Source organism: Eptesicus fuscus, chromosome 20 (genome assembly GCF_027574615.1).
Source record: "Eptesicus fuscus isolate TK198812 chromosome 20, DD_ASM_mEF_20220401, whole genome shotgun sequence".
Classification (NCBI taxonomy): Eukaryota; Metazoa; Chordata; class Mammalia; order Chiroptera; family Vespertilionidae; genus Eptesicus; species Eptesicus fuscus.
Genome location: NC_072492.1, coordinates 10,173,299 through 10,193,723, shown reverse-complemented (window position 1 = coordinate 10,193,723; position 20,425 = coordinate 10,173,299). Strand labels below are relative to the sequence as shown.

The 20,425-nt window shown below is 41.9% G+C and overlaps 1 protein-coding gene across 3 annotated transcripts in view; it reads right to left on the bottom strand.

Moving 5' to 3' along the window:
* MYH10 (myosin heavy chain 10) overlaps positions 1–20,425 on the bottom strand; it is a 139,598-nt gene that overhangs the window by 97,086 nt on the left and 22,087 nt on the right. For 2 of the 3 annotated variants that reach the window (XM_028128303.2, XM_008153468.3), the window contains exons 3-4: positions 15,191–15,347; positions 5,997–6,024 (exon numbers count right to left, since the gene is read on the bottom strand). In XM_028128303.2, coding sequence (XP_027984104.2) covers positions 5,997–6,024; positions 15,191–15,347 — 185 coding nt within the window. Of the gene's footprint in view, positions 1–5,996; positions 6,025–15,190; positions 15,348–16,088; positions 16,249–20,425 lie in introns of those variants that run through there. The other variant, XM_054709468.1, reaches the window with a different exon arrangement.

Below are 20,425 nucleotides of genomic sequence, written 5' to 3'. Positions count from 1 at the left end.
GGTCACCCCTAACTGCCCACCCTGCTGGCCTGACCGCCCACAACTGCCCTCCCCTGCAGGCCTGGTCCCCCCCAATTGCCCTCCCCTGCAGGCCTGGGTCCCCCCCCCAACTGTCCTCCACTGCAGGCCTGGTTCCCCCGCAACTGCCCTCCACTGCAGGCCTGGGACCCCCACCAACTGCCCTCCACTGCAGGCCTGGTTCCCCCACAACTGCCCTCCCCTGCAGGCCTGGGACCCCCACCAACTGCCCTCCACTGCAGGCCTGGGACCCCCACCAACTGTCCTCCACTGCAGGCCTGGGTCCCCCCAACTGCCCTCCCCTGCAGTCCTGCCCCCCACCCCAACTGCCCTCCCCTGTTGACTTGGTCTCCCCCAACTGTCCTCCTCTGCCAGCCCGGTCACCCCTAACTGCTCTCCCTGCTTGCCTGATCGCCCACAACTGCCCTCCCCTGCAGGCCTGGTCCCCCCCCAACTGCCTCCCCTGCAGGCCTGGGTCCCCCCCAACTGCCTTCCCTTGCTGGCCTGGTCACCCCCAACTGCCCTTCTCTGCTGGCCTGATCACCCCTAACTGGCCACAGATGCCCTCCCCTGCAGGCCATCTTGTGGTGGCCATCTTGTGTCCAGATGGGTGCAGCCATCTTGTGTCTTGGAGTGACGGTCAATTTGCATATTACCTCTTTATTAGATAGGATACATTTTATAGGAAAAAAAAAAAACCCGAGTTAACCAGAAGTTATTCATAAATGTAAACCAAATTCTTTAAAAGGGGGGCTTAGACAACAAAGTAAATTCCTCACCAAGTGTGAATTTTAATTCTAACGAGAAGGAAAGTCAGCACGAGGCTTATCCTCTTAACAGGATTTCACTTCCAATTAGATGGAGGGCGTGTGGAAAAGACTTTGCTCTCTGAGGATAAAGGAAATCCTGAGTGTCTTCACCAAAGACGTGTCAGGATACTAGACTAAGACTGAGCAGGGGGCCAGGGTCCTTAGGTGGGAGCTCACACTGCCTCCCTGAGTCTGCAAAAATAAAGGCTGACTGGGGAGTTGTAGGCAGATGAGGCCAGAGGGTACATTACATGCTCATCATTTTGGGAAGAAAAAGTAAACTACAGAGTAAATGACTAAATAAAACTTAAACAGAAGGAAATGTTGCTTCCAATTGCATTTTTTCTTTATGATACAATGCAAACATAGATACACAGTATAAAATAACTATTAAATAAACGTGACTGAACAATTATTCTTATACAGAAAGTTCATTAGGTTGGCTGTGTACTAAATTTAAGAAGACCTCGTTATACATTCTTGGAGTTCTTCATGTGGTAGGTTCTCAAAGGCACCAAGGAACATACAGTATTTTCTTAAACCTAGGATACTTTGTTTCACATTTTCCTGTTTCTCAAGTCACAATGTAGCTTATAATAGATAGAAATACGAAAAGCTGTTATTAACTACCATAACTAGAGGTATCTAAGAATTAAGAACATGTGGCGATGCTAAAAGGGGCGGGATTTGCTGCAAGTACACAGGGGGACTTTCTGGGGTGATGGTGATAGTAATGTTTTCTATTTTGATAGGGATTGGGGTTACTTAAATAACTTAGCACATGTACACTTAAGATGTATGCATTTTATTACATGTAAATTGTCTCAAAAGTTAAAGATGCAAATTCTGGACTTTAGTAACTGTTATATATGCTGACGTTATTCAAGGGGAAATGTACTGACATGCATCAAATTAAGGGATTAATAGTTCACCAAAGTGGTATAAAAACTTTAACTGAAAACATCTGAACAATCAGCAGCCACAGAAAGAAACATTCCCTAACTCAGTGGTCGGCAAACTGAGGCTCGTGAGTCACATGTGGCTCTTTGGCCCCTCGAGTGTGGTTCTTCCACAAAATACCCCGTGTGGGCACACACGTGCAGTGCGATTGAAACTTTGTGGCCCATGTGCAGAAGTTGGTTTTCGGCTCTCAAAAGAAATTTCAATCGTTGTACTGTTGATATTTGGCTCTGTTGACTAATGAGTTTGTCGACCACTGCCCTAACCTTAAGCAGAGCCTCCTGAAAATACAGCCGCCACTGACCCCACCCCAGGCAGTTGCCTGATGGGAAAAGACTGAACCTTAGCACCAAGCAATGTAAATTCAGCTGTCTATTAACATCACAAAGCCGAATAGGCCCCTCCACACTTTCCTCAGAAAGCCCTAATCTTCCTACTCTCCCCTTTTTGCTGAAGTTTAGTATAGTTTATAAGCCTTTTATTTCTGGCTACTCAGCAACTTACTCATCACATGCATGTGTAAAGAAACTTTGTCCGTTATCAGTTAATTTTCAGACCCTCCAAACTCTGGACCCAAGTTGGAAAAGTTAGTTTTCCTCCCAGCACAAATAAAAATAGATTAATGGATGGATAAAAGAATGAACAGGTTAATATATATATAATAAAGCAAGTATAGAACAATGTTAAAGGTAGAATGTAGGTGGTTGATATATGGGTCTTGACTGCAGCTTTATGTAAAAATATAAATAAGATGTTCAGAAAAGTTGAAAGAAAAAAGGAAAAGAGAGGGAGGGAAAGAAAAACAAAACAGACAGACATGGCACTTGATTGCTACTTTGAGCCTAAGAGGTAGCCAGCTGCTAGAGACTTACCTCATACCCAAGCCTATTAATTGATGACAGACATCAGTCTAAGATGGAAATAACATCTAATTACAAGTGCCTGTGCCTGTAAAGGTCACTCTGGTGCTGAAAGTAAATTAGTATCCACTGACCTCTCGTTAGGTCAAACGGCAGTCATCCTCTCCCCAAGTGTTTCCTGCTGCCAGACATTCCAAAGTCATCAGCTAAGGGCATCCAAGCTCCCAACTCCCCCCGCCCTCCTCAATCAAAGAGAGTGGGTGCCCTGCACCTGACTCCCTGCTCTGTCTGCAGGGTTACCGACTGCAGCCCTGCAGATGGGCTACACAGCTTTGTTCCTCCCTAGCTCACCCGCAGAAATATGCAGCTCCCTACGCTCGGTTCCTGGAGAGTTTCGGTGACTAGATGCTGGCTGCGGCTTTTTAAACTCATGCTGTATAACAAAGAATTTGGCTCGTCTTTGTCCCTGGTTCCTGGGAGGGAGCTTCTAGGTCCTTGGAATGTCTTTGCTATGCACGTGGGCCCTGATAGTTTATGCTAACGAGGTGACTCATAGTGGGCACCTAGATCACTCCAGGATGGGAACTGGCCAAGCTGAAAGACCAGAAGGGTGCTTAGAGGTTTGGGCTGCTGGACCACATGATATCAGCCAGATCTCCTGGGAGGGGAGAGGGCTGGAGAGTGAATTCAACCCTGTGGCCAGTGATTCAATCCATCACACCGACATATGGGTGTGCTGGGCAGGAAGTGTCCAGAAGACATGGAGGCTGTGTCTCTGGGAGCCTCTGCAGGGCAGTGGCAACCCCCAAATTTGTGTTACTTTGTCAGAAGTCCCCAGGGCTTGGGAGCCCCTGGCTTGTGGCTGGTGTTTATAGTGAGGGCACCATGTGGGAAGTCAGTGTCAGAACTGCAATGTAACAGATAATTTTAAAAGACATCTGCATATATGCATAACCCATGGACACAGACTACAGTGTGGTGAAGGCCGGGGGCAGGGGGTGGGTAGTTGCCAAGTCCCACTCCTCATGTGAATGACATCCCGGACCTGGCAACGTGATACCCTCAACTCCAATGACCTCCTCCTACTCTCTTCAGTTACCCACTCCTGCTGCCACACCCGAGGCGCTACCATCTCCCCTTGTGTGGCCATACTGCCTACTCTTTCTGCCTGACACTCCAGCATCCCCAAAATTATCTGTTCCACTTCATCAAGACCTCTAGTTCATGGATGCATCTACTTCCTCCCTCTCAACCCCCTTCTCTTTGCCCACTTCCCATGATCCATTGAGACAGTTTCTCTTGCCAATATCCCCAATTCCTATGCTCCACTGTCGCCCATTTGCACCCACTTGCAAAAACTGGGATTGTCCCACCTTTGGACGGGATTTGGTTCCATTCCACACACTCATGGTGGCTAAGCAATGGCCCCAACTGTCTCCCACCTCGCTGTGTCCACTCCCTTTGGCCGTGTCTCCACACGGACCCTGGCCTTGGCCCTGTGTCTTGCTTGGGAATGGGACAGCGGTACATGTGACACAGCAGAAACCTGGACTTTGGTTTCACACGGGCTCTCACGCTGCTCCTGGAACCCTGCCACCAGGTTAACCCGGGCTAACCAGCTGCAGACCGAGGGTACACGTGGAGGAGAAACCACGGCACCCAGCAGGTGACTGCAGACGCAGGAGTGAGCCCCACCTGGGACCGCTCAGCCCGGCCCAGATCAGCAGACCTGCCCAGCTGAGCCCAACCCAACCTCTGGGAAAACGGTTTTCAGTTTTAAGCCATTGAATTCCTGGGTGGTTTGTTGGTTAGGAAAAGCTAATTTATATAACCCAGAGGCTAAGCAATGCTGGAAAGAAGTTTATACAACAGAGAAGACTGGTGTCAGCTATTACTACCGCTCTTCTCTCTTCAAATCCACTCTGCCTACCAGATGACAAAAGCTCTTCACTTCATGGAAGAGAAAAACTGTTGGACAACTTTTTCAATTCCTAGCCTCCCCATCCCTACTTTCCTACCTCAGCACCTGTCAGCCTCCCTGGCCTGTAGAGGAGTCCCGGTCCCCGCCCAGCCCAGCCCAGCCACCCAGCCCTGCTCTGGTCTCACCAGCTCTGGTCTCACCGTCCTCCTCGCTCCCTCAGTCCCGTCCTTCCTGCCCCCACCTCCCTCTCATCGGCATTTCATCTCTCCCACATTAAAAACACCGGCAATAACCACAAACGTTCTCTCTCTACACGCAGACCTTATTTATTGCGCTTCACTGGTGCTGAGTTTTTTACAAACTGAAGGCAAGACCCTCCACCAGGAAACAGGTTCTGACGCGACTGACTGCGGTGGGCTGGAAGCATCTCAGTAACAGCTGACCATTTAGCTGTCTCTGCAGCTCCTCGTCCTCTGCCTGACCCTCACCTGTCGCTTTTCCCCAGGACTGCATGCCCGGCCCGCTCTCTACACATTGTTCTGGGGCACCTCACTCACGGCATGGCTTCCATTACCATCCAGCCTGCTGGCTCATCAGCGCTCGCTCTCTCTCTCTCTCTCTCCCCGCTGAGCTGCACCCACATATCCAATGGCCCAGTGGGCAGCTCCACTTAGATGAGGCGTATGCACCTCAAAGTTAATGTGTCCTCAACCGAACTCATTATCTTCCTCTCCAAATCTGTTCTTTCTCTCATCTTCCCAGGTCAGGAAACATCCAGAAATCATCGTAACCCCACCTCTGCTCTCAGCTCCTCTTTCTTAGGCGTATAAACCACCACATCCTGGCGAGTCTGTCTCCTGAACTGAACGCCACTGAGATTCGTCCACTTTTCTCCAGGCTCGTGGCCACCCCTCTACCCGGAGTCACCACCATCTCTTGCCTGGATAACTGAACAGCCAGCCTCCACACTGCTCTTTCTCCTTTAACTCTTCCTCCAACCCATTTCCACACGACGGCCAAAGTGGCCTCTTGAATGTGCAAATCTACTCATTCCCTTCTGTGGATACTGTTTTATTGAACCTTGACTCTAATACTTAGCACAGAACACAAGGCACATAATAATCAATAATGCCTATTGGGGAGCATGGCTAAATTACTGAAATGTTTAGTAGGTCAACATTTGGAAATACAACTAAAGATGTAAGTTTCACAGATTAACATTATGAAATGTGTGAAAAACCCAGTATGTCAACCAAACAGTAATAGCAAATTTAAGCAACTTATATAATCTTAGTTTTAAAAATAACTACAAGGTTTACAACAAACTCTTAAAAATTACTGCTCTACTTTACCCCCCTCCATAAAAAAATTAATTGCTTTACTTTCCAACAGAATAAAAATGAATCTGAACATTCAACATTTACTTACGTGCAAAGAATTGACTGGTCCTCACGATCTATAAGACAAAATAAACAGAAAAAGAGAAAGTGACCATTTGCCTGATTTTTAAAGTATCTGATATAATAAAGTTACAGTAACAGCCTCTAAAACAGTAACTGTACACCTCTCAGGTCAAGCTTCCCCAACCTATTAGATAGTCCCAAATCCAGTCAAGTTCACTTACTCTTTCGACAGATTCTCTGGGAATAAATACCAGCCCAGGCTTGGCAAACTTTATATGCCTATCAACCTTGATTCTCAGCCGCTTCTGCTTATCAAATTCAGCTGGGAAGTTTTATAACAACGTACTTCTTGGAGCGCCACCTTTGCTAAATTATTTTCAGGTGCTGTAGGGATTGAACAATCCCACGTTAAGTAAATTCGCTAAGTCAGTGGTCGGCAAACTCATTCGTCAACAGAGCCAAATATCAACAGTACAACGATTGAAATTTCTTTTGAGAGCCTAATTTTTTAAACTTAAACTTCTTCTAATGCCACTTCTTCAAAATAGACTTGCCTAGGCCATGGTATTTTGTGGAAGAGCCACACTCAAGGGGCCAGAGAGCCGCATGTGGCTCGCCGAGCCGCAGTTTGCCGACCACGGCCCTAAGTGATTCTGAGGCAAGGCCAAGTTTGGAAAACCAATGCCTTTCAGAATGGCTTCAAGAATACCCACAACCATTATTAATGTGACCTTAAAGGAGAAAAGATCTAGCATCAAACACGGAGTAGAAAAGAAGGTTGAAGGAGGATATATCTCTATGTGACGTTTAGCCACTGTCTCAAGTCAAATGTTATATATACCAAAAGCAAGGAAAGCCAGAGCAATGAAAAAAGTCTAACATGATTTCAAAGTGATCAGTGATTAAAGTATTCAACTCAATTTTCAAATGAAAAGGTAAAATTCAAATCCACATCTGGCCCATGGACAAAACCACCGGTTTAGGAGGTATGATTTCCGATCACTTATGAATGAGCATCACTGTCTCTATTTTACAGGTGAGAAATGTCCCCCGAGGGGGTCAGGTAATCCTCCCAAGTCACACACCACTGAAGGGCAAGGGTGCTGGGGTGAGGACCAGCCAGGTCTGCCTCTAGCGCCCGTGTTCTCAGCACTGCTAACCCAGCTCGCCATTGCTTCGAAACGTCACAGGGCCTGCCGAGGTAGCTTTTCTGTCACCGCCTTATGCTGGGCTTGCTTTCCCTCATCAGGTGCCCAATGAGGATCTCACAGTAGTTCAGGCATAAACAAGTGTCATGAAGGAGAAATACATACTTCATTCACTATGCCATACTCTTTTCATCTATTGGTAAAATAAGCAAATCCATTCATCTATTCTATGTATAAACTGAATTATATTCCTGCCTGGCCCGGAAAGCTTAACTCCTAATACAGACATACCTCCTCAGAGATTCCAGACCACCACAATAAAGCGAGTATTGTAATTAAGCAAGTTGTAATCTTTTCTGTTGGTGGAAGGTCTTACCTTCAATTTGTAAAAACCCTACAACATCTGTGAAGCGCAGCAAAGTGCGATAAAACAGGTATGCCTGTAGCTCCTACCAGTTTTCCCTTCCTTCTGGTTGCCGTAGGCAGCATTCATAGTACACAGTTGATGTCCACCTCCTCTGTCTGCTCACTTTCCCAGAGGCCATGCCATATCCTTTCTTCAACATGCGCCGCCCAGATCCTCAACTACCTGGCTGTCTCCACGTATCCTTTCCTGCTCAGATCCGCTATATCTTCTCTGGGAACCATCCAGACACTCACGCAGACTCTTCCCCATTTTCTTCTTTGAGCCATATTTTTGAGTTAGACAAATAATACTGTCAATTGCCTGCCCAATAGAATGTGGTGCCTGAGGTCAGAAACTGCCTTATTTCTTCATTCCCAGAATTAGCGGTAAGGTCTGCTGAGAGAAATTCGGTGCTGGGTACCATGGTGGGCATTGGCAAAACAGCAATGGCAAAATAGCGGGATCTGGAATCTTTTGTTCTTGCTCCAGCTTTGCTGCAAACGGACTAATGTAGCTATAGATGAGGCATTGATTCCCTGCTGGTTCCAACTTCTTTACCTATAAAACTAGGTTTTAATAAGTCTTTGCTTATCCTATAAAGGCTTTGCTTATCCTATAAAGGCTATCCTAAAAGGCTAATATGCAAACTGTTCCCTCGACTGGGAGTTCAACCAAGGGATGGGGCAGGCCAACTGCCCACGGCCCCTCCACCCCAATCTCCGATCAGGGTGGGCTGGCCAGACCCCACCCATGCACGAATTCATGCACCGGGCCTCTAGTTCACTATAAATATGAACCATCAGACCACGAAATTCTTCTGTTCTGAGCAATTTCTATAGAACTCCACTACACCAAGTGTTTTTTATAGCTTTTGTGAACTGGTTTACAGATGTAAAGAAACTGAAACACAAAAATTAACCAAAATTAAATTGCATTCCATCCTTAATCCATTCAAAATGGTTTTCTTCCCACATCTGTACATGCTATTATCATTGTCTGAAATCTGAGACCTAGACAACCCGATATATCCTTCAAATCTGCGCAATACTTCATTTCCCATGCTTCTACCCCCCAGCCAAAAACAAAAAAAACAAAACAAAACAACTGTCTTCTAAGCGAGACTTGTTTATTCTTGTTACTCATCTGTCTGACTTTGGGCTTCAGTGTCACTAGCAGTACAGTAAGGGGAGGGGCTTCATAACCTCCAAGTTTCTCTACAACTAGGACTGTCCCACCCCTACTCCTCCCCCTTCTGTTTCACTCAGTCTTCTACATGCGCCGCCCAGATCCTCAACTACCTGGCTGTCTCCACGTATCCTTTCCTGCTCAGATCCGCTATATCTTCTCTGGGAACCATCCAGACACTCACGCAGACTCTTCCCCATTTTCTTCTTTGAGCCATATTTTTGAGTTAGACAAATAATACTGTCAATTGCCTGCCCAATAGAATGTGGTGCCTGAGGTCAGAAACTGCCTTATTTCTTCATTCCCAGAATTAACGGTAAGGTCTGCTGAGAGAAATTCAGTGCTGGGTACCTATATATAGGAATGATAACCTGAACAGTCCTATATCTATTTTTATCCTTCAAGGACCAACTTCAGCAGCACTATCAGTTTATACACTGATCTTGAAAAACCTATAAATGTGACCAGACACAGCCTTATATTGGTATTTTTTTAATGTATTTTTTTTTATTGAGTTTTTACAGAGAGGAAGGGAGAGGGATAGAGAATTAGAAACATCGATGAGAGAGAAACATCGATCAGCTGCCTCTTGCACACCCCCTACTGGGGATGTGCCCGCAACCAAGGTATATGCCCTTGACCGGAATCGAACCTGGGACCCTTGAGTCCACAGGCCGACGCTCTATCCACTGAGCCAAACCGGTTTCGGCTATATTGGTATTTTAAAAAATATATCTTTTATTGATTTCAGAGAGAGAGAGAGAGAGAGAGAGAGAGAGAGAGAGAAAGAGAGAAACATCAATGATGAGAGATAATCACTGATCGGCTGCCTCCTACACTCCCCACATTGGGGATCGAGCCCTCAACCCAGGCATGTGCCCTGACCAGGAATTGAACCGTGACCTCCTGGTTCATAGGTTGACACTCAAATACTGAGCCAAACTGGCTGGACTAAATATTGATATTTAAAGGAAACAATTTTAATTTTAAAAATGCAAATAGCCTTCTGAAGACTAGGGACTCTTCTGATAATTCATATTTTCCAAAGCACCTCCCCAAAATCACATACCATTTATGGAGATACTCAATAAATCCATACAAATTAAATCTATTTTCAACAGTGAAAATAGTTTCAAATCAATGCCTTCAGCTCCTACCTTAAAAAACTAGACAAGACCAAATCCAACCCAAAGTAAGTAGAAGGAAAAAAATGATAAAGAAATAAATGAAATAGGAAACAGAAAGAAGGGAACCACCCCAAACAGTGAAACCAAATGCTGGTTCTTTGAGAAAAGTCAATAAAATTGTAAACTTCTAGACAAACTGATCAATATCTGGAATATGAAAAGCAACACCTCTACAGATCTCAGACACTAAGAGGATAATAAGGAAATATTAGGAATTATTTTATGTAAATAATTTTGATAACTAAGATTAAAGGGACAATTTCTTGAATGACATAAACTATTAAAGCTCACTCAAGAAGGAATGATAACCTGAACAGTCCTATATCTATTTTAAAAAATATATATATTTTATTGATTTTTTACAGAGAGAGGAAGAGAGAGGGATAGAGTTAGAAACATCGATGAGAGAGAGAAACATCGATCAGCTGCCTCTTGCACACCCCCTACTGGGGATGTGCCCGCAACCAAGGTACATGCCCTTGACTGGAATCGAACCTGGGACCCTTGAGTCCGCAGGCCGACGCTCTATCCACTGAGCCAAACCGGTTTCGGCAAACAGTCCTATATCTATTAAAGAAATTGAGTCCTGGCTGGTGTGGCTCAGTTGGTTGAGTGTCATCGGTGTACCAAAAGGTCACCAGTTGATTCCTGGTCAGGGCACATGCCCGGGTTTCGGGCTCAATCCCTGGTAGGGGGTATGTAGGAGGCAGATGATTCTTTCCCTTCCTCTCCCTCTTAAATAAAAAGAAAGAAATTGAATTGGTAAAACTAGTATGATAGTATATGTCAATTATACCGCAATAAATTCATTGTGTAATTAAAAACCTCACAGCCCAGCCAGCATGGCTCAGTGGGTTGGCGCATCATCCCGTGCACCAGAAGGTCACAGGTTTGATTTCCGGTCAAGGGCACATACCTGGATTGCAGGAGTCAAACCTTCCACTCTCTCTGAAATCAATGGGAAAAAAATATCCTCGGGTGATGATTAAAAACAAACAAACAAAAAAACCTTCCCACAAAGAAACATAGCTTCACTGGTGCATTCTACAAAACACTTAAGGAAATAATACCAATTTATATGAACTCTTCAGAAAAACTGAAGAGGAAAAAACACTTCTCAACCCCTTCTAAAAGACAAGACTTACCCTGATACTAAAATCAGAAAAAGACATTATAATAAAAGAAAATGACATACAAATATCTCTCATAAACAAGGGCACAAAAATTCTTAACAGAATGTTGGCAGATCAAATCCAACAATATATAAAAAGGATAATGTACATGAGCTAGTGGTGTTTATCCTGGAAATGGAGGTTAGCTCAACATCCAAAAGGCAAACAATCTAATTCACTGTATCAACAGACTAAAAGGAAAGCCATGTAATCATCTGAATAGATGTTGAAAAAGCATTTGATAAAACTCAATATCCATTCATGATTTAAAGAAACTAACAAAAAAATCTCAGCAAACTAGGAACACAGGGAATTTCATCAACCTGATAAAGGGCACCTACAAAAAAACCTTTTGTCGATATCATCTTCAAAGGTGAAAAACTGAATGCTGTCCCCCTAAGATCAGGAGCAGGCAAGGATGTCTGTTCTCACAATACCTTTTCAGCATCACAGGGCAAGAAAAATAATTAAAAGCATAGGATTGAAAAGGAGGAAATAACAACGTCTCTATTTACAGAGGCCATGATTGTCTATGCAGGAAATCCCAAACAATCTACAAGAAACCTTCCAGAATAAGTGAGTTTTGCAAGGTTGCAAAATACAAGGTCAATATAATATATATTTAAGAAAGAATATTACTATACATTAACAGTGAGCAATTAGAAACTTAAAAATTTTAAGTCCCATTTAATACTAAAAACATGAAATGCCTAGTTGTTATTAGAGTACATATCATGTCTAGGTATAAATTTAACAAAAACGAAATTTATAATTTTTGTAATAAAGTTTATGTCTAAGAACATTACATTCATTCAATAAATACTTATTGAGCATTTTATTGAAACAAGAAAATAATTAAGCTCTCTTCTGTTTTGCATTGAACAAACTGTTGAGTGGGACCACATGCTCTGAATCCTCTGCATGGTACCCTCTTTTCTAGCAACAGATCCTTCAGAGGCCCAGTTACATTTACTTACTTGCTCACATTTGTAATTGAAAACCTGGATTGATCAGCATTGGAAGGTAGCATGAGCTTCATGAGCCACCGCATATGCAATGAACTAACTACCCTATCAGATGTCCCAACCCAATTGTGCTGTGTATATAGTACATTAGCAGGTAGCCCCCTGCTTACAGAATGGAATACAACAGAACTGTTTAGCATTTTTTTCAATTTCCTGTATCAATTTATAAATTATTATGCAATAAAAACTATAAATTACTGTAATTCCTTTTAACTTTTACATTGAAGTTTATTTTTGTGGATAAGAATGTGTCACATTGCCTTGGTTTTGAATCCTAGCTCATACCTCTTACTAGTTACATTTTCTTGGTTACATTTTTAACTTCTTGTGCCCCCTAAAATAGGGATAAGTGATCCTATTTACTTTTCAGGGTTGTTGTTGTGGATTAACTAATACACATAAAAGCAATTAGCTCAGTTCCTGGCACACAGTAATATTCAATAAATGCTCATCGAGCATTAATGACAGTATTAATACTATGATGTGCTGATAAGCCACACACATCCTTTTTTTTAAAACAACAGCTTTATATGTAATACTTTAAACAATAAAATAAAATAAAAAGTGAAAACAAAACAAAAACAACAGCTTTATTGACAGATGAGGATAGTCGAGTCCCCTACTCTCAGGGTCCTGGCGGCATCAACCTCAGGCCTCCTGCAACCAGAGAGCCACATCTTCCTCCTTCTGTGTTGGGACATTAACATTGATCCCAGTTAACTATTTTGTTAGATCTAATTCCCCATTCAACCTGTCAAGATATTTTTAAAATTCTGTTTCTTTTCATCAGATGTATTTATTTTCCCTCCCAGTTTTGTGTCATCTACGAGTTTTATGGGCATGCATCCCACATCTTTAAGCATACTGACGAAGATGTTGGGAAGGGCACAAACCCATTGTGCACACACTGATAAAGCTGGCCAACCTCAATCATTAAAAGCACTTCAAGTGCAACTTTTCAGCCTACAGCCACAAGGATAGCATGGCAGAGTACGGAATGCATGTAGAGTCCCTCTGTTTACACTGTATTTCCCTTCCTACTAAGCTAAAGTGAGTATTTTCATGTTGTTTTTAGACGGTTAACAATAGAGTCCAGAATCTTTCCTGGCAGTTGCATTAAGCTCAGCAGTCTGGAGTGTCCCCCCACCCTCCTTTTTTTGTTAATCTTCCATTGGTTTTTAGAGAGAGTGGAAGGGAGTAGGGATGAGGAGCAAGAAAGAGAGAGAAACATTGATGTGAGAGATACACATCGATTGGTTGCCTTCCACACGTGCCTTGACTCTGATTGGGGCCGGGAATCAAACCTGCAACCCAGGTACATGGCCCCTGACTGGGAATTGAACCTGGGACCCTCTGGTGTGTAGGCTGATGCTCTAACCACTTAGCAACACCGTCCAGGATGCTTCTTCCCTTTAAAAAATTAGAATTACCGTATTTTCTGGCGTATAAGACGACTGGGCATATAGAAGATTTTCCTGGGTTAAAAAGTCGTCTTATACGCCAGAAAATACGGTATATATGTGAGCCCATCCCGGCTTTCTGGAAACTCCCCTTCTATATAGTTCAAAGACCAGAGTTACAATCTCAATTGTAAGAATGTATTTTGTCTTTTTGTTTTTCTAATCCTCACCCGAGGATAATTTTCCATTGATTTTTAGGGAGAGTGGAAAGAGAGAGGGAAAGACAAAGAGAAAAAAACCAATGTGAGAGACACACATCAACTGATTGCCTCCTGCATGAGCCCCGACCAGGGCCCGGGCTGAGGAGAAGCCTGCAACCAAGGTACATGCCCTTGACAGGAATCAAACCTGGGTCCCTTTGGTCCGCAGGCTGAAGCTCTACCCACTGAGCCAAACCGACTAGGGCAGAACGTATTTGTTTAAATGAGGAACTATGGTTTCAATTAGGGAAGCAGTGTACCTTCTCAAATTTCTTCTCCCGTATAAGGCAAAGTTTGCTCATTCATACATTACATGCTTTTCTGTAAATAAAGATTATTCTTAACAGAGACACAAAACCAAAAACAAAGAAGCTGACAATTCTTCTTTCTCCATTATCTAGTAGCAATTTATCACTGCCATAGCTGTTCTTAGTATTCTTTGGCTCTGAAAGGTTATTAAATATAATCTTTTTTTAAGCCTAAACTGATTTTGGATATTGAACCTGTCCTTACCAATCTGACACTATTCTAATCTTGAAGTACTTCCTATTTGCCTCAGAGGACCTGGTACGTAAAAGTATCCAAACTAAACTTGAAGGAGATTCCCTCACACTCCCCCCTTTAGACCCAGATACCAAGACAGCCTTTCCATGACCTACAAACTTTGATGATAGGTGGATATAGCATATCCTGTTTTCTGATCATGGAACTACTTTATAAGAACCATACAGATTTTAATATATCTTATCGAATTTATTTAAAAAAATAATAAAAGTAGATAGAGGGGGAGTTATAGACTTCACATAGCACTAGCAAGTCCCATGTATAATGTAGTCTTTTTGAGCAATGCTAAGTACATTAAAAACTGCTACATTTTGTTTTTTTTAAAACATGTCCTTCCATAAACCATGTGTCTAAAGCCATGATTCAAATGAATGACTCTTCACATTTATATTTCATTCTAAATCCAAAAGAAAATAATAAAAATCAACCAAGTCAACACATTTTTTAACTTTTGCTGTCTCTTTTACATACATTTAAATAAGAAATATTTTATAATCTTTCTTTCCCCAATGAAACATTCACCTTTTTTGTTTATTATTCTTCCTGCTGGCTCTTCCTGTTGGTTTTAAAATCTAATATAACAGAGCTTTGCTTATACTGGCTTGTGGTGTGGATCAGATGTATATACAAACTAGGAGCTTTTGAACATAAAAATTACCATGGAGTATTTATGAAGCAACAAACATACCAGCTTCCTAGAAAAATCGCCATTTTGCCCATTCTAATTTTAAGAATTAGTCATTTTTTTACAATAAACATTTAATTTCTAATCTTTTAAAAATTTTAATATTTTTTGATAAATGTAGCATCTAATAAGATATCTAATTACGTTTAAGAAACTAAGCATTTCGTATTGTAACATTGCCAGTTACCTTGAAGCATGCATCTGTAAGCAGACTCAGATATAGCATAGATGTGTGGAGGCATCTCGTGACGTTTCTTCCCTCTGTACATTTCAATAATATTCTCAGAGTAAATTGGAAGGTTCTTGTAAGGATTTATGACTACACAGAAGAGTCCAGAATAAGTCTAGAATAAAAATAAAATACAGTGTTTAAAAAAAGGCATATATCAGACAAATAGAAATCACAGTCATCTGAACAGGGAGACTTTATCCTTTGGATAACTAATCTAGTCCCAAAATTAAATCTAGCGCACAAGAGGCAATTCTAAACGACAAGTAGTTCTGTCACAGAGAGATTTTTAAGTGGCTCTCTCCTGATCAATCACTTCATCTGTAAAATGGAAATAATAATATATGCCTCATGACTTCACAGGGCTACCATAAGGTTCAAACAATGTCTTTTCACACATTCTTTCCCAAGAGTACTAGGTATGAAAAGTTCATTAATATAGTTTCAGATTCCACACTGCAACTAATGTTTAAGAAAGCACCATTTAAGTTTGGGTAATACTATCAAAGAAAAATACCCACGGTTATCTGAAAAGGAGATTATTAAAAAGATTTACAAATATGTAAACTTTTCACTTCTAATTTTTCTTTTTTGGAAAATATATTTTTTTCCATAAAAATAATTTACATTAACTTGTTATATATATTTAAGTGAATTTATTTAAGTAAATGGTTTATTGTTTTTAAATGAATTGATAAATATTTTAAAATTTTGCTTTAATTTCTAATACAGTAAATATCAATAAAAATAATCCACATACACAAAAGCTCTTGGGGGTCCTCAATGTCTAAAGCCACTCGTCTAGAAGACACAGGCCTTGCCTGACCAGTAATCAGTACACAGAACTGATACTAACCCTTTTGACTTTGGGGTTTTTAAGTTCACAAGGAATGATTTCTGAGAATAATCTACAAAATTGATCCTGGGAATTAGAGAAAAACAAGAGCAGTCAGGATTGCTGCCAGATGCCCCAGTCCTCTGAGGGACTGAGGATTTGGAAAGGACACTCAGTCACACTATGAAGCAGACCCTGTAGTTAAGGTGACTGGGGTAGACCAAATCCAAAGGCGAGAGGACACGACAGGCGGCTGAGAACTGACGCGTTCAGCTCCCCAGGGAGCCGAAGGGAGAGTCTAACCAGCAGCTGTGTTGGGAAGGGCTGAAACCCTTGGCAGTTGCCACCAGAAGGCACTCTAGAGACTACTCTGTTTTGAATACTGCAGTTACTAACGCTAAAACAAGAGAAGGAAATCCTGCCAAAAAAGGTTAAGTGATCAGAACTATCTCTGTAGCTGTTCTCTTTCCGAAAGTCACAATGGTAGGCTGGAACGCGGAATGCCCTTCCTCACCTGGCTCAGGGGTACAGGAGAGGACAAAAGGCAAAGAGACCCTGCCCTCAGGTCACTGATCTGGGCTGTCTGCCTTACAGCCTGAGCCAGAGACTTGCCCTCCCTTGCTGATCACTGAGGTCTCCAGACTGCTGGCTCTCAGAGTAGAGCACACAGCTCAGGCAACCCCGGCTAACTCTTGGGCTTCTCATACCATCACCTTGGCTCTTCCTTCCAAATCAAGTCTCTCATCTAACGAGCCCAGCCTCTCCGACACCATATGACAAAAAGGCACTGAGAGATAATAAAAACAAAGATGGTACTAAGTAAGGGTGAGGAAGCTGAGGAGAGGCGATCTGAATATTTTGTTATTGAGTTCTATTTATATAAAGTTAACACATCATAACTATACATCTTAATGCATTTTAAAATATATAACCTCATTTTTTTCATTCAAAACTAGATAATAGTCTATCATGAAGCTACAGATAATGTATTTTACTTTTATAAGAGGCAAGTAATTAGACTGGCAAAAAACAAAACAAAAAACCTCCCAGAAACATACATTCTATATGTATGACATGGTAACAAATCATAACAATGGCATTTTTAATCAGAAATAATTCACTTGGCTCAGTGGTTGAACATCAATTCACGAACCAGGAGGTCACCAGTTCGATTCCCAGTCAGGGCATGTGCCCCGATTGCGAATGTGGGCTGGATTCCCAGTGGGGGGCGTGCAGGAGGTAACTGATTAATGATTCTCTCTCATCATTGATGTTTCTATCTCTCTCCCTCTCACTGAAATCAATAAAAATATATTTTAAAAAATTAAAAATAAAAATCAAGAAATAATTCCAACATGTGTCTACCATGTGTTTCTGAGGACTAGGATTTAAAAAAATGAGTAAGTCTCACAAATATGAGTAAGTCGTCAAAAAAAACAAGGTTAAACAGTCATCAGTACTCTGCTTGCCAAAGGGCCGTAATAAGTATTTAAGTGGAAACATTAAATTTAAGTGCTTAAAGAGGCAGCTTAGATTCAGAAAATTAGCTCAATGTCGGGCTCCTGCATAAGTGATAACTGAACTGACACTCTATCACTTTTGTCCTTCCCTAAGGCACTCGGTAAGAGGGCGATATGTTAAAATAATTTCTTTGATAGCTTAAAGTTTAATTAAACTCCACCGAAGTATTTAAGGACATACACAGGTCCTGGCTGGGTAGCTCGGTTGGAGCGTTGTCTGATGCACCAAGATTGTGGGTTCAATCTCTGGTCAGGGCACATACAAGAATCAACCACTGAATGCATAAAGTAGAACAATGAATCGATGTTTCTCTCTCCCCCTTCCTCTCTCTAACATCAAATAAAGGTGTGTTTAAAAAAATGTTTTTAAAGACAGACACAAGATATTACGCATCTTCGTGATGCATATACTCTAGACATGATGACAATAAGTATTCATTAAATAAACAAGACAATATATGGCACTAAAAAAAGAGAGTGGCACAAGGAAGAGAAAGATTTAGAGAAATTATAAATCATAGAGAAACTCTACTGAAGCAGAACACACTAGCCCCAGGCACTTCTGAAAGTCAGGGCCATCCTGTCAGAAACTGTAAAACTAGGAACACAAATTCAAACCTAGATGGTCTTTGATGTTCTTTTTAAACACTATTAGGTCAAGAGGGGGCATAAAGGAGTCACTCTTAAAATATTAAGAGCATAAAACTAGGTGGGGGGGATATACCCAAGGCAGAGTGAGAAGTCCAGTCTAGCTGCAAATTGTTTGTACCCTGGAATGAGGCATGAGCCCAGAAGGTCAAACTGAACAATTTAGATGTTGTCCTCCCTAGATGATTAGGTACCAGAGGTTCAGCAGAGACAAGTGATGGAAAGAAAGAAGCATTTTTGAAAATGTATAAACCTGGCAGCCATGTGGGAAATAGAGTGAAGGGGCAAGAGGTGAGAAGCAGGAAATGGAGCCTGCTGATAACAGCCTGGCCCAGTCACAGCGGAGATGAGAGAAAGGCAATACAAAACGGAGAGGGATGAGTCACAGGGAAAGCTGGATGGAGACGCAACGTACTCAGTAACTCGGGAGAGAGAAAAACCACTTAAGATACAAGTTAAAGACTCCAAGCTTGAGAGCTGGAAAGGTTGCTGTTGGACAAGAAAAATGATTTGATTTGTGGGAAAAATAATGAATCCCATTTTAACATTTTGAGATTGCAGTTTGTTAAAAGGGGATTCATTATAATAGGTAGATTGCCTAGGGAGCAGTTGGAAATACTGAATTGCTAAAACCATGAGAAAAACCTCAAGAATTGCAAAGGCTTGAGGGGTAAGTTTGTGTGGCCTTTAAGACCCCGAGTAACATTATATACATAAGAGAAATACAAAAATATTTGCATAAAATAGTTAGCAATTTTCAAACAGGCTATGCCGCTCTGTCTCCAAGCCTCTATATATGCTGATCACCCTGCCAGGAACGTGCACCTCTTGTCTAGTGCTGGGAAATTCCACTCATCCTTTCGGTGTCAGGCCTCTGTTTAAGAAAGTAGGGATAGTGTACACATTATTTCATAGGTTCCGAGTATTAGAGAGCCAGGAAACGAGGCAGGGGCAATGTCAGTGAAAGGGAGAGGAATCAGGAATGGGGACTGACCTGGGAGCACTGTACAACCTACACCAGCTGCAGCTCTCAGAAGACACCACCCAAAGAAAAGAAAGGAAGAACAATTCTCTCACACCACGTGCAAACATCGCACCTAGATAACATTCCCGTGTGTTTAAGAGAAAACAAACAATTCACCTGTGTTTAAGAGACAACAAACAACCCTATGTAATAAGGAGATCATTATCCAGAGGATCTGGAGAAAGAAATTACCTGTGGAAATTATCTACAAAATCAGCTAAAAGGAAACTTTAGGAAACAGTGGTATAGCTGCAACCAAATTTAATATAATATGGACTCTACATACCGGAACAGAAATGCATAAGGAAAAAAGAGGTGACTAAAGCAAGGAAGAACTGTAAGGAATAATCTGAAATTTAAAAAAATTAAAACCCACAGTGGGGAAAAAAGGGCTGAATGGATATCAGGAAATGAGGTGATAGAATGGACACATTCTCAGAGGGTGTCTTTCTTTCTTTCTTTCCATTAATTTTTATTTATTATTATTTTAATTTAAATTCTTTATTGTTGAAAGTATTACATGTCTTCTTTTTCACCCATTGACCTTTCCCCACCTGCTCCCGCCCCCCAGCACAGGCCCTCACCCCCCTATGTGCCCACTGGTTATGCTTATATACATGCATACAAGTCCTTTGGTTGATCTCCAACCCCTCCCTCACCCTCCCAGCCTTCCCTCAGAGGGTGTCTTTCTTAAAGAAAAATAGAAAAAGTGTAAAATAATAAAAAGAGGCAGACAAAAAAAAACAATAAAAAATATTTAGAAGACAGATGAATATGGAGAGAAGAGAAAGGATAAATAAATATTAATTATTATAGTTCCTTTGGAGGGAAACAGGCTAAAACTGTAAAAAGAATTAGAAAAATAAACTAGAAAACTTAGTGTGCGTGTGGGGGGGAGGGTGTACTAGTATACACAGAGTTAAAAAGAATCCATCGGGACAGTAAACACACAGGAGTGGTGGCAGTAGACTGGCACCATTTGGCAGCCCCTAATAACATAACAGATCTGGACAGCGCTCACCACTGGCTACCAAAAGCCTTAGGTGAATGGCAGACGAGGACACTCCCAATACACAAACAGGGCTGCCAAAATCCAAACTGACCACTACTAACTCACTGATTAATCTCAACATCATAAGTGAAAGACACCCTGGCATTATTGCCTC